Source organism: Lineus longissimus, chromosome 8 (assembly GCF_910592395.1).
Source record: "Lineus longissimus chromosome 8, tnLinLong1.2, whole genome shotgun sequence".
Lineage (NCBI taxonomy): Eukaryota > Metazoa > Nemertea > Pilidiophora > Heteronemertea > Lineidae > Lineus > Lineus longissimus.
The window spans coordinates 11224025-11250533 of record NC_088315.1 but is presented as its reverse complement, the minus strand read 5'-3'; the positions used below and the strand labels follow the sequence as shown (position 1 = coordinate 11250533).

The 26509-nt window shown below is 40.1% G+C and overlaps 1 protein-coding gene across 4 annotated transcripts in view; it reads left to right on the top strand.

The window, feature by feature from the left end:
* Positions 1-26509, top strand: part of LOC135492916 (E3 ubiquitin-protein ligase RNF213-like) — a 201034-nt gene that overhangs the window by 168242 nt on the left and 6283 nt on the right. For all 4 annotated transcript variants that reach the window (XM_064779643.1, XM_064779642.1, XM_064779645.1 and 1 more), the window contains 25 exons: positions 4555-4655; positions 4822-5001; positions 5360-5620; positions 6326-6437; positions 6946-7235; positions 7738-7849; positions 8214-8327; positions 8980-9093; positions 10760-10813; positions 11322-11513; positions 12293-12389; positions 14693-14727; positions 15141-15241; positions 15670-15820; positions 17643-17817; positions 18174-18268; positions 19000-19057; positions 19459-19652; positions 20826-20964; positions 22413-22496; positions 22687-22867; positions 23573-23786; positions 24822-24896; positions 25507-25701; positions 25853-25942. In XM_064779643.1, coding sequence (XP_064635713.1) covers positions 4555-4655; positions 4822-5001; positions 5360-5620; positions 6326-6437; positions 6946-7235; positions 7738-7849; positions 8214-8327; positions 8980-9093; positions 10760-10813; positions 11322-11513; positions 12293-12389; positions 14693-14727; positions 15141-15241; positions 15670-15820; positions 17643-17817; positions 18174-18268; positions 19000-19057; positions 19459-19652; positions 20826-20964; positions 22413-22496; positions 22687-22867; positions 23573-23786; positions 24822-24896; positions 25507-25701; positions 25853-25942 — 3414 coding nt within the window. The remainder of the gene's footprint in view (positions 1-4554; positions 4656-4821; positions 5002-5359; positions 5621-6325; positions 6438-6945; positions 7236-7737; positions 7850-8213; positions 8328-8979; positions 9094-10759; positions 10814-11321; positions 11514-12292; positions 12390-14692; positions 14728-15140; positions 15242-15669; positions 15821-17642; positions 17818-18173; positions 18269-18999; positions 19058-19458; positions 19653-20825; positions 20965-22412; positions 22497-22686; positions 22868-23572; positions 23787-24821; positions 24897-25506; positions 25702-25852; positions 25943-26509) is intronic.

The window sequence follows — 26509 nt, the reverse complement described above, 5'->3', positions numbered from 1 at the left end:
TGACACTCAAAACGGTCTTTCTAGTAGCCTTGGCTACCGCCCAACGGAGATCAGAGCTCCATGCACTTTCTTTTAAGAAGCTGGCTTTTAGAGAGGGAGGGGAGGTTATCCTGGCTTTCATACCAGGATTTCTGGCGAAGAACCAGGGACCGGCCGCCTCTCAGCCCCCGGTTACTATTCCCTCTCTGTCAGGAACGATCTCTTATGATCTTCCTGACAGAACTTTATGTCCCGTCAGGGCCCTAAAGTTCTACATAAATAGGACAAAACCTCCCGGTATCCGCCAGGGGAGAGAGCATTTGTTTTTGTCCTATAAGGAGGGAAATAAACGAGAGATAGCGGCCGCCACTATTTCAAGGTGGATTGTGGAGACCATTCGTCTTTCCTACAACACCTTGAAGACTTCCTCTGATCTTCGTGCGCTAGCTAACATCTCAGCGCACGAAGTTAGAGCACTAGCCACCTCCTGGGCTAACTATCGAGGAGTTGCTCTTCAAGAAGTCGTTTCCGCTGCATGTTGGAGTAATCACTCCACATTCTCTTGTTAGCTCACCTCTTAGCAGAGGTGAGCTTATCCCATACCGTGGCGTCCGTCGTCCGTCGTCGTCGTCGTCGTCGTCGTCGTCCGTCGTCCGTTAGCAGGGCACGTTTCGTAACTGTTAGAGCTATTGAGTTGAAACTTGGTACACATGTACCCATATGTAATGACACCTGGGAGACCAAGTTTCGGTCCGATTCGTTTCATGGTTTGGCCACCAGGGGGCCAAACGTTAAAAGTGAAAATATGCAATATCTCCCTTAATAGTAGGCGGGAAATTTTGAAAAAAATATGGTAGGTACTTCTAGCAAAGGTGCATCATATATCCTCCGGGTTTTTGATTTGACCTCCTTTTCAAGGTCACAGAGGTCAAATGGTATAAATTGGCCGTTAGGATGTAACGATGGCACGTTTCTAAACTGCAATGACTATTGATACCAAATTTGGTACACATTTACCCCTTAGTCAGGTGATCTCAGGGACCGAAGTTTGGTCCAATATGATTCACCACTTGACCACCAGGGGGCAAAATCCAAAAACCTTAAAAATGTGATTATTCCTTAACTTCTTGCCCGATTGCCACCAATTTGATATCATGGGTACATCTAACCACCATACAGTATATGTCACACAGGTTTTTAATTTGACCTTCTTGTCAAGGTCACAAAGGTCAAATGGCGTAAATTCGCCGTCAGGCCGTAACTATGGCACATTTCTTAACTGCAATGACTATTGATCAAAAATTAAGTACACATGTACCCCTTGGTCAGGTGATCTCAGGTACCGAAGTTTGGTGCGATCTGATTTGCCGTTTGGCCTCCAGGGAGGGGGCCAAATCCTAAATTCTTCAAAATGCCATTATTCCTAGTAATGACTTGCCCGATTGGCACCAATTTTATATCATAGGTACATCTAATTCTAACAACCATTCAATGTGTCACCCGGGTCTTCTTTGATTTGACCTACTTTTCAAGGTCACAGAGGTGGAATGTTATGTAAATTGGCCATTTTGGGGAAATTGTAATTGCTTGGACCTACATCAAACCTAACACTACATGACACAATACCATGCTCTTTATCCATCTTTCCTCCACATGAGGTGAGCACAATGGCCCTGGCCATTTCATTTCTACCTACGAGACGTTTCTTCCCTCGTAGATGGCATGCACACAATCGGCCCGATTGTGTCTGCGGGGCATGTTGTTTGATCCTGGCTAGATCAAAAAAGGGGGGGAAGCCCGATTGAAGAGTCAAACGCGCATCTTGCGCCATTTTTGATATGCCCTATCTTCAACAATCCAGGCAACCCCTAGTAGACTAGAAAGGACGCAATTTCTTATTGTTGTTTAGCAATAACTCATTCTACACCCTTGAACATGCCTTACTTGCTCTAAGCTCTGTTGCCGGAAAGAAGATGGTTTTATTACGCAATTCTAGCGCTTTCCGGAGAATGGGTCTATTACTCTCTATAATATGATTGTAATACCGAGATCAAAATACCGGTCCTCCGGTTCTCCCCATTTCTTTCCCCTGGCGGTCCTCCTTTGCTAATATGCCGGTGGTGCCTCCTGAATGGAACAACAGCTCAGCCTTAGGTAAGTCCTCGTTTCCCACCTCCAATAGGTTGCTGGGATTCGATGCAAAAGTGTTCCATAGGTAAGTTTGAATGACACAAAATGCCCATTTCCTTACAAGAAATGGCCATTTTGTTAGTTCATACTTACCTATGGAACACGGCCCTCCCGCCGTCCCCACAAACGGGACATACTCTTTATTAACGCTCAAGAGTAAAGACTAAATATGGCGGCATGAGATCGGCGCGATCTCGCGGGATCGGTCAGGGCGCCGCCTGGCGGCCGAGCTGTTAACTCAGTTCTCCCTTTAGAAAATTAAAGGGATACTCTTGGGTTTGAGCCCAAATGGAGTAACATGCAAAAGTGTTCCATAGGTAAGTATGAACTAACAAAATGGCCATTTCTTGTAAGGAAATGGGCATTTTCTGCTGTAAGTCGATTTCAAAAGTGTACCTAACACTTTATACAATACAGAAAACCAAATGCAATTAGCTCCATCCATTTTGAAGATATAGCCAATTATGTGTTTGACAACTTGATTACCTAATCTGGCTAGCAACTGGCTTGTTAGAGCCAGGCGGCGGGTTCAGCAAAAGTTGTGATGTAGATCAGGTTATCTGTACATGTCATGCAATCATAAAAGCAGGAGGGCCTTAATTAATTATGCACACCTGGAAGTAATGTGTTTCATTCACTATGGTGTATTGTGTGGCTCCGAATTGTGTCAAGGATAGCACAAAGAACAATCGAATGACGGATGGGACCCATTTTCATGAATTTCCAAAGCCAGTTGAACGAGAGAGGAGGAAGCTGTGGATTCGGAAGTGCAAACGTTTGGAGTGTTGGAAGCCTGGGCCTTCGGCCAAACTTTGCAGTGATCACTTTATCGATACGGATTATCACATGAAGCCGGATATCTGCATCCAACTGAATATTAAATGCCACTTGTTAAAAACAGCTGTTCCAACCATGTCAATTGCATTTAATGCCCGAGGCTGCTGAGGTCGGTTGTTATACATAATGTGTAGGCCCTATTGGGGCCTGTGATACCGCATAGTGTCTTCTTGTGTTCCAGCCATAGCAAGGTGACAGCGACACAGGTCAGTGTCAGTGACAGCCACTGTCAATGACAGATTATTGTCATCTGACATCTAGGCCTATCTAACGTTGCACGGCATTATATCGTCACGTCAAGATGATTGTGCATAATACCGTCACTTTTCAATAGTAGTTCAGCGTCATGACATAACTGGCGATACAACACAGACGAGGCGAAACAATATTGTGCAACATTAGTCTGATCAAAAAGCATACATGTTATGCATCTGCAACCGTCTATCAATGTCTTCTTTGCTATATCGGCAGGTCTGCCATGCAAATTGATTAACCACAAATTCTAATCACTTTCGTCCGAATGATCACTCTCATTATGATCTAGTGATATTAATGGCTCGAACATGTACGGCTCAACATTTAAATATCCTTCTGTATCGACCAAAACATCCTGAAATTCACTCCTCTCACTCTCTGAACTGTATGCGGAAGCCATCTTGCTTTGTTCTGACTGACCTGATCTACGTCATCAAAAAATCCCTAGCGGCCACATGTGGAACTAATCTAAAGTTGTGTGTGGTGGGAAATTCAAATAGTTTAAAATTGAAAATTGAAATAACTAAATAATGACTTTATTATTAGAATTTTTTTAATGTCTGGGATCTTGTTTTTTTAAACATATTTCATGAGTATCAAGCATGTTTTCAAACCTTGATATATGGCCTTTAAGTCTCTGAAATCTTTGTCAGAAATCATTTGTGTGTAATATCAACCAACGGAATCAGGCCAGGGTCATTTTAAACTGTTATCTACTGACAAAACTTTAATTGCACAGTGACTCTTTTATGCGCTGCCTGATTTTCGCATGTTAACTGTAGTCAAAACTCCCCGACTTGAATACTAAAGTATATGCCTAGAGATACCATAGTCTAGCTTGTTTTGGGAGTTTCAAGGAAATGAATCTAGCTCTGCTGACTTGTGGTTGGATCTACAGTATTTTTACACGTGTAAAAAATGTGTAGAATTTCACTTAATCTTATTAATTGTCAAGTGGTCGTGAACCAATGCGCTGATGCATGCTTTCTTGCGCTAACCTATTTTTAGGAAAGATGCAGCTTAATCTCGGGGCAACTCGTAAATCTAGCTATGGCAGATACGGCTTAGTCATCAGGGTCACAGCTGATTATGCTGGTGTGAAAGGCAGAGCTCTCTGAGTTGGCGACAGCTCGCACATCAGGAATCCTTTCCTGACTGGTAGCCCTACAGGTTAATCACATTTAAAGCTGGTCGTGGAGTCCTCTTTCAAAAAGTTTTAAAATGCAGGTCAGAAAATGAAAAATTTAATAAATGCCATGACCTTATCTCATGTTTTTCTCTGTGCCATTTCAGTATTTGAGTAAGGATGTTGATTTCAAGAAAGCATCAACTGTTGAGAAGGTCGCTAAGTACTTAAAAACATGCAAGAACAGATATGTGAAGAAACTGTACAAGTAAGTTTTGAAAATATAGGCGTCTGTATTATATAGGTATATACCCTATCTGTCATTATAATAAAATTTCTGTTTGCCCCCAGAATGTCGTTCTAACAGAGAAAAGCACATCCTACCATGATCTAATATACTTAATTGATATTTCTCCGAATTTTTTTATCCACAGAAATCACTTGAAGTGTCCAGGATGTCAGGAAGAAAAAAGCGATCCCGTTCAACTTCCTTGTAAACATTCCATCTGCCGCAAATGTCTCAATGACCAGATTGAAGCAGATGACCGCATTTGCCTGAAATGCAAAGCAGAAATCCCCGAGGCTTTTCAAATCCCTGATAGAGTTAGCAATAGGTAGGAAACGTCTTACCCCAACAAGTCCAATTCCCATCTTTGATAATAACCATTATATAAACACGCTGAAAAGTTAGGTGTGTCTCACCCTGTTGGTTGATATTCTGCACACACATAATAAGCCATGATGATAGAAAATTCCACTGATTCAAGCCCAAGCAACTATTAATAGCAAGCAGTTCATGATCTTTTTGCTGGAACCAAACATAGTTACGACATACATAAGCATCCTTCCTCGGATTTCTTAAAGTATCTGCTTATAGGTTCATGTCGATCTACCGTTGTTGTGCATGCTTAGGTTGAAACCATAGTACAATATCATGGGTATCCTTTACACTAATATTCCTCTTTTTTTCAGAGATGCTGACATTGCCTACAACAAGTACATCAACGCTAGTAACCAGTTCTTCATGGACATCATCTCTCAGCTTTGCTTTGCCGAGGACTCGCCTCCACAGCAGGATGTCGTGAACATTCTCATGTCATATGTAATCCATGAGCCGCAAGGCCAGGAAAGCAGATTGCGTTCCCGCACGAAACAGTTTACTGTGTATGATGAGTGTATTGACCCAACTCCTGTCCTGAGGTCTCTGCTGTTGCAGCTACTACTGAGATATGAGTAAGTCAAGAGCATTGTTCACTGCTGTACTGGAATAAACATAGGATACCACAGAATGACATTGGATACCACTTTGAGTTAGTTAATGTTTCCCTTTAAGCCAATGAAAATTTGTAATTTTACTTTCGTCCAGGGCTGCTAAATGCTTGTAAGCAATAGCCCTGACAGAGTTTCTATTTTTGTAATTGTCCATTCGCATCATTTACGCGCAATGTACGCGCGAGTTGCGCGTCAATGACGCACCAGTGACACGCTTATCTCTACGTTTCGTGTATTTTATGCACAAGTTATGCACTGGGTCGCGCGTGTCAATGACGCGAATGTAGGGATGACGCGAATGTAGGGATGACGCGAATGTAGGGATGACAATTGCGATTTGGACTGCAACAACATTTTTTTCCAACGAACATTGGCAACATCCACAGCCTAAAATACGTTTCTCAATTTGGTGTGCCATGTCGTCATTTTGTTGCACCAGTTCTACAGAGAGATTTGAACCTCTAGATAACAACTTTAAGATTGCTGTCGGTTAAAACAAATGTCGCTTCGCGTGATTGCTACAACTGCTGTGAAAAAAAACCCAATAAAACTGTAGAAGTATTTTTTGCAAAAGTTAAATAATGGTAGCAACTGCAGGGTTTCAGCAAGGCATTCAACATTTGTTTGCCGGAAAAGCATTTTATTTTATTTGTTCTTTTTTTTCAGCATTGATGATGTACGAGAACACTTGCAGCTGTATTTTGAGAAATCTCAGGGCTTTTTGGAAAATAAAAACCATGTTATCGAGTTGTCCCTGTTGTGCACACGATGCTATGAGGTAAACAAAATAATGTTATTACTGCAGGTTTTCATGACTACATTTAATGGTTATACTTCTTGGTTTGACATTTAAAACCTTATCAAAAATGTTTATGAGAACATGAAGAAGTGAATTATATCATGGATCTGTACAGGCAGAACCTAATTGCCTATTGAGACATCATTAATATCCCTCCAAATTTAAAGGCCCTGACCTTACATGTATGAACCTGCAAATCAACATACATGCACATACTACAAAAGAATAGCATCACCCATGTTACCACTAATAAAGCTTGCAGGTTATTAAAGGAACTAACAGCATTTGGAAGCATATCTAGTAATTGTTGGAGATGATAACGGGAGGGGTTTTGTCCAGTATAGCTTATAGTTTCTGGCTGATTTATCATTTGACCAATTTCTGCTATGATAGAAATATCTGAAAACGAAACATCTTTTCAAGTGCAAGTTGTGTTGAGCGATTCATACTTTACTTTATTCTTATAATACCTTTTGTACACATATAGGATTCCTACCACAGTCACTGCAGCAGTGACTCAAGGGGTGATGTCCTGGAGATGAGAATAAGGATGGCAACAGAACACCTTGGGTCTGCTTGCAACAATTTGGAAAGAGAAGAACTTGACATCAACAAGGTGGAGGCTATTGCTAAAACTAGGTTTGGTCTCGGCGTTGCAGCTGAGATGATGTACAGGGTCCACGTAGCTGAGGAGGATGGGCATGATAGAGATGCTGTTGAGAAATTATGGCAAGCAGCTTGGGCAGTTCATGATAACAGCAAATCAGACTGGCCGAGGTGTGTTTTATTCAAATTCACAGTCTGCTCCTTTATTTCCAGATGTTACTTTCTATTACTGCGTATGGATGCCTCATCAAACAATGAAATCATTTTGCACCTACAAACTTTTCCTTAGTTTCATCTGAAGTGAAAATCCATCAGGCTCATGTTAATATCTGGGTTGAATGTTATGCAGCTCCGTTCGCCTTTAATTAACCCTTCCTTCCATACTGTCAAAATATACGGCGGGTGATAAATTGCCAGACGCTTGGCCACCAAGGTCGAACTATTAGGAAATATTGGTACTGGCTAGAAATTTAAAAAATGTAAAAAATTCACCTAGTCCCAAAATTAAATTTTTCTAATTCCTTTCTTTGTTTTTCTCACCAGGAAAAAGCAGGATAGTTTGAATAGACGGTTAAAATCTGTGAAATTCTGGTTTAATAGTATATCATTCAATTAAGTCACCTTGCTGATATGATAAAATGTTTGTGAATTGCAGATCTTTGTTCTTTTCCAGGTTGTACTTAGTTAAACAACTCTGCCGGACATATGGCATGGACTGTCTGCACCAAGTCTCCCAAGTCCAGTACCTCGGGTGGATTCTACCAGAGGAGGCCAGGAATAACCAGGTGAGGATATGCATTTTGAAGACATGTGAATAACGTAGTTATGGGGGATTTCAATATTGCAATATATTTGCTATCACGTTGGCGAACAAGGGCATAAAAAACCACAGCCCGACCTCCTCACTTTGAGGCTGTGCTGATAAACGTCAAGGAAGTGCAATATCCCATTTCACTATACAGTTTAGCCAGGAGGCGTTTTGCTAAAGCACTAAATTAGGGAATATGCACAGCACCAACTTCTACACATAAATTTGTCTTGGAGCAAAGCAGGACTGAGCCTTAGATACTTTTTAGTAGTGAAAAGAAATATATCATTCTGTACTATGACGTGTGGACCTGTTTCTAACAAAATGTTTTTATGTTTCAGAATGATGGAATTGATCGCCTTGTCTTGTTTGGTGATCATTATACCAGGTTACGAGATTCAGTGGTGAATGTCACCTTAGGAAAACCATTGCAGGATTTTGCTTCAACTTGTGAGGTATGTTGAAAGAATATTCAGGATCCAAATTGATAATCACTGTTTTGACGTCATTTAACATTGTTTAAGGCATTCATAAAAATAACCTCTCTACTAGCTAACTTAAAGAGTAAGTAGATTAGAGCCACACTGCTTTTCATTACTACAGTCACAGCGAGCATTTAAAACGACCCAGAAACTTTTGAGCGGATATCTGATGGTTTTATAGAACTTCTATGGGCCCATCAACGTTTTGCTGGCCATTCCTGCAAAAAAAACGCACTGGTCCATGGAGGCCGCCATTTACATTGTATGTTACGTCATATCGACCTCTATTGCGCCGAGGTGCGTAAATTTCACAAGTACCCGCCCTGTCGGCGACACGAGGATATCCTCGGATTTTACATGGTATGACGTCATTTTCAAAAACATTGCCGACGTCTGTTTTTTGCGCCAAGATATTTGCCCCTTGAACAGCCGATTTAAATCTCTGATATTGGTCATGTAGCAATATTTCGGCACAGAAAATTTGTCACTTATGATATATCAAGTTAATGTCTCACTGGTAAACTGTATTTCGAACGATTTTAAATACTTTCTACTTACTGTTAAGACGCATTTGTTTTGTTTTATTGCATGTGCTTACAAATGTAACTCTTTGTTATTATTAAAGGGGTTGAAGGGAAATAACCGGGTAAAAGAAGTGGCCTGCCTTTTGGCCTTGCATCAGGCGGTGTTCGCTCAGAACATGTTTGAGGAGAATGTCAAGCACAGGATAAGTGACGAGGTAGGTTTAACCCGATCAGATTTGGCATTTCATTGCACATGTGCATGTTGTTGGATAAGTGCATGGTAACCTTTCGTTATAAATAAAGCGTTTACCGCTGATGAAGTTCTAAAAGCCAAATTGATTTCAGATATCGAACCATTTTCTTACTGCCTTGCAGCAGTCTGTAATATCTTATGGCACTAGGTGACCAAAAAGATGCCAGCAATCCTTCTTTGCAAGAAACGTCATATTTTTCATTTTCTTGTTGGCCAGTATAGGTTCATTACAGTATGCTAGTTTCAGGGACCCAGGACGTTGCTTAGTGGTAAAGTCTAAAGAACAAAGCTACGAAAGCAATAACATCGGGTCACTGCAATATTCACCTTAACCCTTTCGGACCCAACACCTAACCCACCCATCTACCCAGGCCCAAAATGGGGATTTTTATAGCTTTTTTCTGCTGGCCTGGTGTGTTGAAAATAAGAGAGATAGAGGAAAATGACTGCTTGGGTTGGATAGACAACTAAATGGAGAATATTTTGGTGGGGAAAAAAAATTTTTTTTAATGCTAATGAGGTCATGTGACCTCATTAGCATATTCTCAAAACTGTCCGCAAGTGATTTTTTTACTTTGAAAATTCTTGGCTCTCTTAGTTTCAAGAACCACGAACAAAAACTGCATGGAATAGGTAGGGGGGTGGGGCATCTTCATTTTCACACATTTTTTTTTCAATTATCTCCGAAATTATGATTTTGGGGACATTTTCCTCATTTTTGGGCGAAAACGTCAAAATCTGACGAAAACGACATAATTTCATATTTCAGCCAAAATAAAAGGTAGAAATCACTTTTTTTGTTATTATATTTTTATTATAACTATTAGAACTTTGAATCTGTGATAAACAAATTGTTTTTACCTGATATTTAGGTGAAAAATACAAGATCACCCTGTTTTTGAATTTTTCACACCCGCAACTGCGACATGTAAGATTGTATGATTCATGGTCCGAGTGGTCGAACTTTTCCCCATCTGACAGCTCCATATCTTCACCCCCCAGATCTAAATCGGACTCGCTATCATCATCGAGCGCCGCAAGAACATCTTCGGTAGACAAATGTGCTTTCCGTTTTGCCGCCATATCGCCGCGCTGCTGCTCTACAATGCATGTAGTACAAATGTCTACTACGGCCGTATATATCGTCGGGGAATCCCCGAAACCAGCGAGACTGGTTTCATTGATTGTAGACATTGTTTTCATAGGCAGTTCGAAGATGGCAGCACCGTAATTTGCTAGTTATCAACGATCTTCTGCATCAACCGCCCCACGGTTGCTCGGGTAATTGCGGTGGGGTCAAGATCAACCGTGTCACGGTTGCTCAGGTCCGAAAGGGTTAAGGCGGGGGTCTGGCCATGCAATATCCAGTGCGCTCTTACAACAAAAGAAGATCAGTAACATATTGATAACAAGACGTCATCTATTTTTTACGTCAATTAATGTTTTAGTTCCAACCTTTATCGTGTAATTTTCATAAAAGAATGTTAATTTTGACCAAATAGAAAAGATTTAATCCGCTTCTAATTAAATGTCATTATTTGCCATTTTCCTTCACAAATCACAAAAGTTTAGGCTGATGTCTTTTATAAAATTGTCTTTTGGTGATTTGGTCTTATTTTCTTTACAAGATCATTGACAACCTGCTGAGTGTCTGTATTAACCAGACTTTCATGAAGAACAAGGTAAGATTCTCAACATAAACGGGCATGATTATGTTCTTATCTGAAGAAGTGTAAATTGTGAATTGTCATTGACAGGTTATATATTAAGTAAGCTCTAGGTTATCAGAAGCTTTTTGAAGTAAATGTCGTATTCCTTCAAAATTGTACTTCCTCATACCTTAGTGTAACCAGACTCATTCACGGTACTAAAACATAGTAAAAGGATATGCAGACTATACTGCCATGTGAACTTTTGATTAGTTAGTGGGCCTGAGAGTAATCTAATAAGTATCAACAATGAAATCACATGAAGTAGCTCAATGTTAGTAGAAATACAAGCTCTTATTGAAGTGACGATGGGTAAACCTACGCACCCACTCTTATGCAATCAATAACTATCTTTCTGATTTCAACAGTCCTGTTCTCATAGTGCAAGTTCTTTCCTATCTTTTCATAATTTTACATTTATATTGTGCATTGCATTGTTTTTGATGTGATGTGAGATTAAGCAACAAATTTTGCATTACAGCAAGCTGCCCATGATATTCTAGAAAGGTCCAAGTCCAAACAATTAGGTCCTGAACCTGTCAGGGCTGACGAAACGACCAAGGCCATCAAAAATCTGCTGCGGTTATTCAACCTTGTGATACAGTCATCAAACAAGACACCAGCTCTGTTGAAGCCTCTCAGAACTATGATGAGTGCACCGCGCAAAATGGTGGTTAGTGTGACTTGGCTAGTTTCTTTATCAATTTTGATTTCTTTCACGCCTATGATGAGTAAACTATGCAGAATGGTAATAATTGCTGTTTATCAATATTAATGTCCTTAAGAACGCAGCGAGGAAGATACAAAATTAAATTGTGATAATGTGGACAGCAGACAATGGTTTTTTGGAAGGTGGGTAATTAGGTACGTGACAAGCCGTCCGCTTCATGCAAGGCAGTTACAAAAAATTTTGTTGATAATGGACAAGTTGGGCTGAGAGAAAAGGAGAAAAAAGCACAATATTTCTCCTTGTTTATCAAGCATTTGACAGCCTAGTTGCTTTTAACATAGCTTCCCCAAGCTGTAGACATCAAATGTTATCAGAAATAGCAGCAGTTGGAACACTCCTTTGCATGGGTGTATTCCTCATTGTCACACAGTGAACAATAGACAAAGCATCCTCTTCCAATAACATCACTGGATTGGAGCAGCTTGGACGTGAGCTTCTCTAGAAGTATTCTAAACTGCCGTTGGGATGACCACCAGCAAATACATATCCTGTGCTGACAACAGGTTTAACTTTTTCATCGGCTACTTTTTGCATGCACTACACCAGAGTTCTCTGAAATTCCATGTGGTATTTTTGCATATGCGATGCTTGGTTTTTACAATATTTGGTGGATTGGTTTAAAAACAAGTAGTGGACAACCTGGTAGAATATCAGTTGTGCATATTTTGGAGAGATTGATGTAAAACTACTTTTGGTTGAAGGGATTTTCCGAATCATTACAGGCCTCTTATCTACCGACCATGCCCCAGGATCATCTTGAAGAGCTGAGAACTGCTCTTCTTGCTGCTAAGACTGCCTACGAAAATCCAGTATTTTACGGTGAGTTGGTTACATTTAACCCCGGAGATATTACATCGTTTTATAGGCCTACGTTCAGTCTATACTGTATAATACTGCAGTGTCAGTCGTCTGTATCCTTGACCCAATTTTCAGGGTCGTACAGATCAAAGTTCAAGACTTTGCTGTGATTTGGTGTGTTTTTCAGGTACCCGGTACCGTCACCTAAAACAGGGAACAGTGTACTCAAATTATCATTCATTTTTAGCTGTCCACTCTTTGGCAAGATAATGCTAGTTGAGCACATAGTCTATGGAGCATTTTCATTGCACATCGCTTAGCTAAAGTTCCAGAGTGGAGCAATCCGCCCCCTGCCATTTTATTCTATTCCATCTTCTGGCTTTCTGCTCAACTGCCATTTTTTGCATAATTTGCCATTTTTGGTCAGTTGCTTCAAAATGGAAAAAAACATAACCTTTGATAAGTCATCAAATTGGGATTATCGAGGACTTAACTGCATGACACAAAAACCTCGACTGGCTACACAAGAAGATCGAGTAGTGGAATTTCCAGATAGCTGACTGCGCTTGCAAAAGGTCTCTCTTGGAAAGGAAGTAGGCTGCTAGCAAAGGGGACATCCGCAGGAGCAAACTGCTAAGCGGTTGAGCAGTTGGTCATTACATTTCTCTTGTCTTATGTGCCAGCCCCTGCTCCACAAACATTCTCTACTTTTTAGCTCACCTCTGGGGAGCTTAAAGGGAACTCTGGCATCCTTCGTCGTCCGTTAGCGGAGCATGTTTCGTCACCGCTAGGGCTAGATAGCTAGAACTTGGTGTGATGGTAGCTTTGGGCAATATGCCCAGATTTATTTTTTATTTTTCGCAATGTGACCTACTTTCTGGCCTTCACAGGCGGCCATCTTGGAAATTGTTTTTTGGCCTTTTTGAAGCTAATGGTTGTACGTAGTAGAGTGACGAAATTTTTATGGTGGGTGTATCTAAGATGGTCAAATGACATATCACCCGGGTTTTTGATTTGATCTACTTTTCAAGGTCACAGAGGTCAAAATTCACTAAATAACAGATAGGTGGCACGTTTTGTTTCTATTTGAGCTAGAAGGTTCTAAACTTGTGAGGACATATAGCTAGGGGACCCCCTATTCTACCCCAAAAATTTGTCCCACTCGGACTTCAAATATGGTCGCCAGGCGGCAATCTTGAAAATTAAATAAAGTTGGATTGCAACCAAATTTCATGTGATTTATATCTATGTACTCATCAATTTCCCTAATTTTCAGTCAAATCCCATGACAAATATGGCCGCCATCTTGAAAATCCAACCAAGTCATATTACTCCTAAACTGTTGAACAAATCTCGACCAATTTCCATTTGACATGTACACTCTTCAATAACCCTGAAATTCAATCAACTTTATAACCAAAATGCTATACTTAGATGGTACCGGTAATTTTCTTTTGTGCCATTGAACCGAGAAGAATAATATTATTCAATGGAATCAAAACTGGTGAAACTACCCAGAAACTGTTCTCCTCACATCCACTGCAAATGACATTCATTACATTACCCCAGGTGAGCACATGGTCCCTTGACCATTTCATTACCTGACATCTGATCTTGCCATCTCCTTCTCCATACATGTTCCCTCCTTTTACTCATCTGATAGGCAACCTGTGCCACCTCGGTCATTCATATTCCGTTCTTTTCACTCGTCAGACATACAAATTCTACCTTGTTGCATTTGATTTTAGAACAAACTGCTGTTAAAAATTTGATTTCATATAGAAATTTGTTTTGAAAGTCTCCAGTGGTGTTAAATACGTATTGAATATAAATTTATAGATTGATATACAAATACTATATATACCAGGTTTCAGCAAAGTGCATTCTGGAGTGTGGCAATCTTTCCATTTACCTGAGCCACAAGAAAATACAATGAAAGTGATCGATGTAGGCAGGTAAAGGGGTATGCTGTTGGTATTCATTGTATTTAATGGTACATTGTAGCTCAGGAAAATGGAAATACATAATGCCATAGTACGGTTATTATGCATGCAAATGTTCTGAAACTTGGTATTTATAGCATTTGTTTATATCTGTCTACGCAACGGCATTGTTGAAATCTGTATTCAGTGTGTATTGGCACGATTAGAAATTTTCAAATTCGAGTTCAATTTTCAATTTGTGTCATGCTATATCATAAACTGTGCCAAATTAACTGTTATTCTCATAATTTACAAGGACCAGAAATTTGCTCAAGATGCTCTATGATTTTGTGAATGTTTATTTTTGACTTGAGCTTACTGTTACTTACATTACTTTTCCAGCGTGCAGCAACGGCCATCCGTACATTATTGGAGATGTAAGTTGAAAAATTAAACTTTTAAAATAATTGATAACAAACTATGACTTGATTCACAAAACAGTATGATCCACACCAGGAAAGCTAATATCAACATTCTTTTATGGCTTATGTCTTTCTGACTAGCAATTTGATTTGAAGTTTCTAATTTGCTTCATTCCGTTACATCTTGCTTCGTGATTTTTCAGGGGGTGCAGCTTTAAGGGTTAAGCAATTAGTTATATCACTGTCATTGTGCTATTCTACGACAATGTAACACTCCTGACGATTACCACAAATCAGTTGACTTGTGTAATTGTAGAAGGTAACTTGGGACAGGAGAAAACACACTCTGTCAGCGAGAATCTCGTTTTTATCAAATGAGTAAAAAGGCACTCGAGACCCAGGAGAATGTTTCTGTTTTCTTACTGCAGTGTGGTGGACCATATTATACAGGGAAGTGCCAAAAATGTGGGGTTACAATTGGTGGGAGAGAAAATGTATCTGCGGATGGGAACGTTAGACTGGATACCAGGTAGGTAGTTCATGTCAGACCGTTCTGTCAATACTGTGGTAGCTTGAATCCACTGACTTGTTAGTCACAATAATAGATGATTTGTCATACAAGTGGCATTTGGATGAATTATGCCCCTCACTTAAACTTTAAAAGTACATGCAATATGTTTGTTTTTTATCCCAGCAGGGATATGAGCTCAGATAGAATCAGTAAAAAATCAGTAAACTGAACTATCAGAAATTTGCAAACCAGGTCTAAAACTGCCTTGTATCAATAGTGAAAACTATTATTGGAGATCGGTATTACTTTGATGCTGAATGTGTCGGCACATTTTTGAGTAGGCACATTATCCTCCCAGACACACCCAAGTGGTCCTTTTGAAATAAAATTTAAAAAGTATTAAAACTCTGTGCATTATGTGATCTCCTAATCTACCCGTTTCAAAGGGACAACACACAGACCGGCCACATATTAGGACGAGCAGACATGCGTGATCTAACTCCCGTCCCAGAGCGTGATCTGACTCCGGCTGTTACGATCATCCTGCGACTGCTACTCCACCTATCTATGCATATTGGCACCAACCATGATGCCCAGGTTTGTTTTAAAAATTATATAATTACGCCGACAGTCATGTGAGTTGCCTTGTTTTATCAGGGTGGTTATCCAAATTTATAGACCGGTTACAGACCACAATAGACTTGCCGGGATCCTCTGTGACTGGTTGAATTATTAGCAGCAAAAGGAATGAAAGGTGTGTCTTTAAGGCTGGGGTCCGGTCATGCAACTTACAACAAATGATCTATACATATTGGTCACAACGGTCACCTATTTATTTTAGTATATGTTTTAGTTCTAACGTTCTTCCCATTCAATATAAGAGATGTTAACTTCGGCTGATTAAAATAGAATTGATTAGTTTTGAACTTGTTCCCCAAGATCCTCAGATCCGAATGCATAAGTTGATTCATACCTTGATCGCATTTTTAGCAGGGAGCACTGTTTTCTTGACATGGAACCTGGATTTGGCACTTCAGCACGCCCAATCAGAACGTCGCCCTGTATTAAAAGTGTATTTCGCCCCAGCAACACAATACCCTTCCCGCGGCAAAATTACTCTCTTTTACGCATTAAGAGGTCTGTCCTTGTAAACTTGGTAGTACCAGCCACTATTGATATTGGCAGGTCAAATATACTAATATGGGCCCTATATTAAGCCCAATTGGTCAGAAATTCACCTGTTTGTAATGACCACCATTAGAACAATTCTAGTAGCCAATGGAACATAGAATTGGGCTGTGTAACCTGTCAATCATGTTTTCTGTACACTCTTGGGATTGACCTCTTAATGTGTGAAAGAGAGTATTATCAAAGCAATTGATGCAATATCGAGTCATACGTGAGGTTCTGAGTGGAAGCCTATTGTGGGCCCTATAATCAACATATTCATCCGTATAGTAACTGATCGGCGACGGACCTTTGAACAAGAAGTAAGAAGGTACATTTTTACTGCCCAGGAAAAAGTAAATAGTCGACTGAATCGCTAGTCATGTGAAATCCACTTTTACGCTTGAACTTTCGAAGGCTGTTTGCTGAATTACACATCCCCGCTGCAAGTTTATGTCATTTCGTAATAAAGACACAACAACATTTCAACAGAATGTTTAACAGCGTAAGATCGATGTAGCTCAAAGAATCGAAACGTTAGGAACTTCTTAGATTTTATTACGGCCTGTCTTTATTGTATTGTACCACAAATTTTAACATAAACTATACGAGGTGTGTAAAGTTATTCAGAACAGCCACTCTTACCAGCGGATTGTACTGCTTTTTTGTTAGGGTTTTGTATATGAGGTAAGAGTAAAAAAAGTCTGATCTCAGGATGCCGTCGGATCTGTTGTGCTGTAACCAGTTATTATTGTGGTACATGGTTGTGCTCTAAACAAGAGGGGATGCATTTTCATTGGAAAACACTGGACAAGTATTTTCTTCAATAACCTAATTTGATACAGCTGCTTATCAAGAAGGTCACAGACGGTTAAAGATCAACAGTTTGCAGCTCAGTTGCCTGCTTTTCAGCTGCATGCATATCCACCCAGGTATTTAATTGAGTGTTATAGCAAATTGGTTGCAGTAGGCATGGTCTTGATGGATTCGGAACACTTACTTTCTACTTCTAAAGAGTCAATGCTTCATGAAATTGAATAAACCGGTTACTGACCGCAACCTTAGGTAGCAGATGAAATTGACAGTTGACCTTGAAAAACATTTCACCCCTCAGGAAAAAAAATTACCAGTTCTTACAGCTACCGATATTAGACACGGTCTACTGTGGTTCTTACGCTGGTACTGTCAAACAAATGACCTCAGATTCATCCATTACCACACTCAGTACCTTACCAGTATCTATTTCTTCTAGGCTGTAGCTGACATGATCAGACCAAACATCGGTCCCGATGAAGTCTGTACATTCCTATTAGATCATATTCGCCACGATATCCAACAGCTTGCAAGGGCTCTTGGGAAGTCGCCTGATGATTGCTTGTCAGTTATGACTCTACTTGTCGGTGGTGGATTCATGGAAGAACAGAGAAGTACGAACCAATGGATTTTGTATATTTCAAAGACTCCTCATCACAGACAAATTGAGGTTTTGGCCTGGTATTTTTTCTTGCTGCTTGAGTGGAATTGACTTGTCAGTGCTAGGTTGAAACTGGTGGCAGACTTTATAATATTCTGCAGTGGCATACAACTTGCAAGCTAGGCCACGATCCTCCTGAACAACATTCTATTCGGCGACTATTGACAATGTGAAAATGTCATGTGGATTGGTTTTGACTCGGGCTTTGCAAATCATGCACTTTTAAATTAAGATTCTAATGTTTTGGTTTGCATTCATAATAATACCTTTGTAACAGATATCAGATGTTCAGTAATCGTCTCCTTGTAGGTGATGCCTGCTTTAACTTGGACCTGAATTCCAAAGATGCCCGTGTGCAATGGGAGATTGCCTTCTCGCAAGCACATGTGACGCCTCTACTGCATGTGAGTTTCATTCGGTGGTATGAATCAATGGTAGTTGTTTATTTTATGAAGGAGGGGTGCCTGGTTAGGAAGAGTCATTTTTGTATTCTATGCAGCATCACTAAAAGTTGGTGTGGATCTTTAGCCTAATTCGCCCTCTATATCTGATTTTTTTTAAAGTACTTTTAAGTATTAAAATATCCTTAAAAAAACCTGTTAGAATGTGAGGTTGCTTTATCATTATTACTGTCATGTATCATAATTGCCATCCGCTACAGGTACATGGACAATGTTTCATAGTAAGTTTAGACCCTTTAATATAAAAGGCATGTACAAAGTCACATTGATTAGCTGGTAAATTTGGTAATATACATTAGTCCAGTTCCAACTGTAGGGCACCGGATTGTATGTTCGACATTCTGAGGGATCACGGCTATTTTATTTTGTATCATTGAGCAAGCGTTCTACCTAACTTGCTCTCTCCACCCAGGACTGAAGGGTACCTTGCTGGCAGAGATAGCCACAAGTGTTGAGTGCTAGTGCTGAGAGGCAGTTGGCCTCTGTATACTTCCAAGGGAGATGAGCTGGAAGAGGAATGTAGACGCCAAAAAGCTGGGGTAATGATATAGCAATGCGCTTACGAATTGAGTTGAATGTGAATCGAGTATGAGTCCTAAACAAAAGCTGAACATGAAAATCATTAATATTCATCTTTCCAATTTCTAGAAATGAACTCATGGGTTTGTTTTCAGGACTTTGATGTCAAAGTGAACCGAATCAATGAACGATTGCTTAGTGACGAGCGTTTGTGTGAGTATCTTATTCATTCGAATGCAATGCATGTTTTATCCTCACATAAATTTACATAAGCCTTGCATTATATGAATTTGAATTTCCAAATGCAGAGAGACGCTAATGAAGCAAATCGTATTGCATTGCACATATTGACAGAGTTGTATTCTTATAAAGGTTTTGCAATGACCTTGTTTCCCAAAGTCAGAGACTGGTTGATTGAAATCTTCTTAATCCAGGTAATTTGAGTTGTAATTTGAGTCAGTGTGCTACCTTTGTGGAGCATTTCCAAATTGGCTGATTTTGGAGTGTTGCTATTGTTTTAGTGCCAGAATAATTCCCAATTATTTTTTGTATTTTAACAATTAAAATCATGTTTGGCTGTGAGTCATTCAAGTGTGAAAGATCATTTTTTGTAGCAAACAATCCCCTGATCAAGATTATACACGAAGTGGTCACACTTGGTGATGATGTCGATGTCAACAAGATCCACGACAGTCACATGATGTGGCAGTATCGATACCGGGTGACGGTGGACCACCTGACACAGCTCATGAATGATAATGGCCATGATCGTGAGGAGACAAGGATCTTACGTCACTTCCTTCAAGAGGTAAGGCTAGAGATGACGTGTCTTAGACAAGCTTTTCCTTTAATCTTGACCAGTTTAATATGTTTCAAAAATGTATGCTACTTCCTACCCGACGACCATAACAGTTAAACAATTAATATAGCATGTTTATTGGCAACATGGTAGGCCACCCAACTGTCGCTGATGTCATTTTTCCAAGGAAGGAAATGATCACAAATGCTTTTTTAGAAGAAGATGACCTGACCGATTTCTTCAAACTGGTCCTTTTTTTCTGATAATAAGCATCTAATTTTGGGCCCTCGCACAATTTTTGACTAATGTTTGAAAATAAAGTCTGAAAAATGTATTTGATGAATGATTTTGAAGACACTGGGCATGATCCTATTTTTTTATGGACATTTTCAAATGGAACTTGGCACATTTGAAGAGATACATGAAAAGTTAATAAGCTGTAGATTTCATCAAAATCTATCTAGAAATGAGCAGTACAGAGCCAAAAGTGAAAAAGAAAACTATGCACTACGTCAGTGTTCAAGATCGAGTTCTAATGCACCGTTTGTGGTGTCCAATACAGTCTATCTCATATTATTATCAACATCTACAACTTATGATATCTCCTAAACTATTCAACCGTTTTCAATTTGGTTTGCACAAGGTTGTCGCAAATGTTGTTGTCTGTATCATCATTATGATTACAATGAAGTGTATTATTGTCTTCATTAATATGTAATCACCAATTAACACATCACATCAAGACATATGTTGATCAACACAGACAAAAATACGGATGCACAGCCTTTCGGGTGTACAGATCAACCATGTTAAAAGAAGTAAACTATCGTTATAGGGCATACTTCACATGTATTTTTCCAATTTCAGACGACGATATTTTGTCCAACTTAAAGCAAAAGCTTCTCAATGGATTTGTAGAAAGTTGTTTTTCATGGTTTATCCATCTAGTTAAGGTCTACCTTTTGGAGTACTTAAGATGCTTGTATGGACAACAGGATTTGTGACAATTCTGGGCAATTTATATTGAAATCAGTGTGAAGTTTTGAGAGATATCACAAATCATAGGTGTTGATATTAATATGAGCTAGACTGTACAAGTACATAAATAAATATTATGGCAAACCCTTGCCCTGTGTCTCACATTAATCTTTCATTTGTGTCTTGGGAATTGCTTTCCTTTAGGAACATCATCTGCGGGCCATGTGTCATCTCCCAGCCATCAGCAGACTGCAGCAATTGTTGCTTCAGAAATACCAGCATAGAATCAATCAGGCGGATGCACAGCGCATTAAGGTCAGCAAATTCCTGCAGGAATACGAAGGTAAGTCTGACATTTCCCTGGAGGTTGCGTGACACAATTTTTTGCTATCAGAATTGTTTAGGGAAGAAATGAGGTTCCTGGCTCTTGGCGGTGCTACTACACCAACAATAATTACCTTGATAGCTGAGGGGAAGCATGAATTCAGTGACTGCCTTTTGAAAAAGCCAGGTGCATGGTTTTCAGTGCACCATAAAATCCTAGGTGCACTGTTTTTTTTACCACCAACCAACTTTTCTTCTGGTATCCATCGACAACGTTAGTCTGGTGGACACGAGGTTGGCCTTAAACTTGCTTGAAATCGAAAATTTGGACAACACACGTGTACTACAGCGCAAACGGCAGCATTCTGACATATAGAAACATGTGGTCTGATTCTATTTTTACTTGTCACTAAGTGATCACGCGTCCAACCTCGTATGCAGGGTAATGTGGCTTTCTCATTGGTCGAACGTTAATTTTGTTCACAGCCTTATAAGGCACTTGAGCGCAACGCAGTATTTCTCTGAAGGAGAAAAGCTTGATGGGTTATATCCGGTACGCGCGAGACTACCGCAAAGATATTTCCAGAACAGCGAGATTTACGTCGGAGTACCGGTATAGTATGTCTTCTCTTGAGTATATAATTTCGGCGGGAATATTGCATCTCGGCTCGTGCACCTGCGGCAGTCGCGTCCGGTTTCTATAATTTCTGTCTATCATGGCCTAGTCTTTAGCACAAAAATAGTTCGATAATTGAAATGTCTGACTTACTGACCCCTGTGTAATTAGCATCACTTTCCACTGCGTCGCAATCATTTTTTAGGCGCGCGATTTTTTAATGCATTTTAAAGGGCAGGCGCGCGATGTTTCATTCACCTAAAAAAAATTGAGGCGCGCGATGGTGCGCGGGCGCGATCGCGCGCCTCAAAAGGCAGTCACTGTGAATTGTAGATATATCCGGTAATCTACTAATGGCCTGGGAGTGAGAGACTTTGCTATACCTGCTGTGCTGGTACTGTCAAGATAATCAATAGACCACATGCTGTCAACTTGTAGAGTGAGCCGAAAATCGCATGTATTTCCTCACAGAATATAAGTTGAAATCTGTCTAGGATCTGTGATGACCCTTCTGCCGAGTCTTGTTTCTTATCCTTATTTCCTTGATAGCTCTTAAGGAAGAAAGTGGTAGTAATCTTATGTAATCTACCATTGGTCTGGGAGTGTGAGACTTTGCTACCGGCTGTGCTGGCACTGCCAATATTGTGTTATCTATCTGAATCAGTAGAACACCTCCTGTAAACTGGTAGAATGAGCCAAGAACTAAGGAAGTGGAAATTTGTATCTAGTGCAGATTTGAGATTATGTTGTCAGCTAGTGTCAAGTTTTATTGTGCATGATTAGGTCATGAAGGCGTACGGTGTAAATCTGTGTGTTCACTTAAATCCTTCAATTGTTCATTCTTATTACAGTAGCACAAAGGGACGAGATCAAGAAATTGGTGGACGAGTTTGCTGAAGCCTGGAAGTGTGTCCGAGATGCACTTCGAACATACAGTAAGCTATTCAATGCTGTTTATGTAGCCTACTCATTAGAAAACACCATACTAAAATTCATAAGCCCAAGACCCTTAGATTGTCCAATGCAATGGTGGCTAGCCGAATTTCTTTAATGGTTAAAAAGCATTTTTCGGTTTCATTATATATGAAGCAAACAGCAGTATAATTGTTGCGTTTGTTTTTCCAGCCGCGAGTGGGTACACACTCCCCCGGGACAACTGCGAGCTGGCTGTGGATGGTGAAACGCCTATTGCCATGCTAATTCCATGTTCGCAGGGACTAGGCCTCTGTTCTGTCATGCTGCTTGAGTTCCTCACGAGGAAACACAACGAATTCATCATGTCATATTGTAGATACAAGGAGAAAGCGTGAGTTCAGCTAAATTGGTCTGTACAGTGGCATAGCTGGTTCTTTGAGACCTATAAATATGAAATCTGCTACGTCCTTGGGTTCGTAGGACGGGCGTTTACTAAGGCCCAACTTCACTTTGTTGGACAGCTGACATTGAACGACAACGACTCACAATTCAGCCATGATATTTTCGCGCTCTGTTAATTATATGCATGTGCACACTACAATGTAGCAGGCTAAACTAAACAACAAACAGCATGGTCATTGCAGACCCAACCAACCGATACCACATACAGGACAAAATTAGTGTGCCTGTTTGTTTTAGAATTGTCAAAGGTTTACAATGAAATTATCTTGTCTCCAAATCAGATTATTTGGCCTTATATTGACATGTGGTGAATTGACACACCTATTAAGTGTCTTTTTAGGGAAATGCATTAAAGGTATCCCTTAGAGATTTGAAATTTGCAATTGAATTTGGAAATTTTCAATTGCGTTGATAGACATACAGAATATATTTCAACATTACTGTGAAACTCCATCAAATTTTCCTCAATCACAATAAAATGGAGTAACCCTTCAACATTCAAAGGCTAAAGGTGTTCTGTTTTGTTAGTCGGCTGAAGTTGACATATGCCTTTATAAATTGGACATCTTAAAAGTAGGATGAGTGTGATTAATGACCGGTAGAAAACTTACTGATGTAACTGCTGTATATTCAGATCAAGTGAACTGCCCGAGTTCAGCACTAAAGAAGCCACACCCGCACATCTGATCTCCTATGACCCTGAGAAGGACCTTCTACCCATGGTCCTTGCCCATTGCAACTACTCCCTGGAGATTGGGAAGGGCACTGTCATCAGTTATGACTTCAGTGGAATAGAAAGACAACTTGAGGAAAGACTTCTTAGAGGAAAACCAAAGTTGCGGTTCGAGGTAGGCCCTATGTCAGAGTGTTAAATGTTAGATCACTTTAATACCGCATATGTCTACCTTTCCTGTAATTCCAACATACGCCAGAACGCTGAAAATTATCATCAAATGAGATCTTACACATTTCCACTTATTTTGTAAGGAAATAATTCTCGGCTCAATAGGGCCGTTTAGACGACTGAAAATAGACCCGCTGAGATCCGATCGAATCTGAATGCAGTCTGAATTTCCCGGGTGTAAACGCAATCCAATTGGGACTCATGTGGTCCCATCAGGACTCCAAGTGGTCCACCTCTTTTGCTGGTTCCGTCGAGGCAAGTCCGGATGCATCCGGATCAAATTCGGTCGTCTAAACGCAATCGGGGCTTATGCGATCTCATGTCATGATGTGGAGTAATTTTTTACCTACACGCATGCGTATTAGAGCTAAATCAGTGCTGTCACCGCGACATTCTGCGGATTGTTCGTGGAACCCAAAAAAATTGGTCCACATCAGTCCTCATTCTGTTGAACGTCTAAACGGGTACATTTGAATGAGACCACATCCGGTCTGGAATGGAGTTCGATCCGATCGGATCCGAATGCAGTCTTATGCGTTGTTTTTGGACTGCCCTATTGTTCAAATTGACAGCATGTGGTCTAATGATTCAGGTAGATATTTTATCATCTTGGCAGTGCAGGTATAGCAGGTGGCAAGGTCTCCCACTCCCAGACCAAAGGTAGATTAGGTATGAAATTACTACAACATATATCCTCTAACTATCAAGGTTATCAGGATTATAAACAAATCTCAGCAGGAAGGGCATCGGACACGATTTCTCTTTTCAGAAAGTTTTTCTTGTGCAGATTTGCCATCATGAATGACGTGCATAATGTTCGCAAGTGGGTATTTTTCAAACATATCCAAAAAATGGTGCGCTTTGGTTTCATTGCCTAAAAACATGTTAACATAAAATGAGGGCCCTAGGGATTCACTGGCAGTGTCTCTTTCTAATAATTACTTCATATGAGTATTCATCATCTCTTCTGTTTATCTAGGTATCATCCATTGTTTTTCGAGGGGATTACAGTAACGCTGTTGAATTCCATGCATTGAGGTCCAAGATTTCTCAGGTAGGCAACTGAAGTGTTTTATTCACTTGAATTGAAATTTAGTGGAGGCTTACTTTGGCATCAAATTTATAACATTTGTTTTTCTAAATATGTCTGAGCTAAATTCTGACAAAAAGACATCCTTAGTTTGGGTTCTAGGACAATTCCCAGTCAAATTACCCCCCCCCCCCCTTCCATTAAATTGCCCCCTTTGGGCCCCTGTTAAATTGCCCCTTTGGAGCTGAACTTTTGCTTTACAAAGGTGTTTTCTCCTCTGTTTGCACTCCCAAGTCTCTCTCCCTCCAGCCAAGTCCTTCTGCTTAACATTGTGCAAACCCATTTAAGAGAAGCTGTCGACCAATTGTAGTTAACTTCATTTTTCGAAATTGTCTATGGCTATGACTACAAGGATCTTGAAACATTGTATGGCGGATCCTGTGAAACTCAAGAACTCATTGAATCATTGTGGAAAAAACGGATCTTTCATAATAAATAAAAGGAAGATCTCAGGAAATTTTTCGAAGGGTAATATTACTGGGAGGCAATTTGAATGGGGCAATTGACGGGGGGAGGGGGGATTGTCCAGGAGGGAATTGTCCTGATACCCTTTGTTTGTTTATTCATTCTACAGGTGCCTTTGAGCCATGCCATGCAGATGCAGATAGTGCAAGACTGCCGTCTCCACTATCACAGCCTACCTGACTCTTTGGCCCATCTTGATGTGGCTATCCACTTCCTCCTCTCGGTTGGTGGAGATCCGAAGGCAAAACTGATCACATTCATGTGTGACCCCCTTAAGATGTCTGAGAAGATTTTCACGACGCAGGTATGTGCCTCTTCGGGCGAATTTATGAAAGTTCACAATATTTTTAATCTGACCATTTCTCTCTCTTTAAGTCCTAAATCCACTCATTGAACACCTTGAGCACCTCATTGATCTATTTCCAAAGTAATTTGTTTTGAAATTTAAATTTCAGATCCGTCAACATTGCCTACTGATGCACATCCAGTCTCTATGGTTGACTCTGTCCTTGGAGATGTCAAGACAAATGTTCCACTACCAATCGGTAACTACATGTACACCGTCATCATTTTATTTAACAATGTGTGTGTTATACATGTACATCAGTTCTCATCTTCATTTCATCTTCTCTTGGACATTTTTCAAAACCTAAGGGAAAGCAGTTGCAAGAAATATTGCTGGGCCAGTTTCAAGTATCAAGGACAGTGTCCCGACAACAAATGATTCTATTATGTGCTTTTACTCTTAGATATTAATGGTCATGAGGTCTAAGTCTCTCAAGAAGCATGCAGTACCTTAATCTGTCCGTATTTTGTGAAAATAGTTTACCCTGAAGAAGCTTGAATAAAAGCGAAACGTTGGTATAATATAGTCCATAGTGTGTTTCCCCCCTTAGCGAAATGTTCTTAATCCATCATTAAACATTCAATTAAGAAAACTGCACGAGTGGCTGATCCTCATATCCAGATTGGACAAGATGATTTTTGACGGCCTGAAAACTCGAGGTGGCAGGTCAGGAGCTTACAGGCGGTAGAAAATCATTGAGTGTGATCTGGATGATGAGGATCAGACACGAGTGCAGTTTTTATTTATCATATACCACAAATATCGC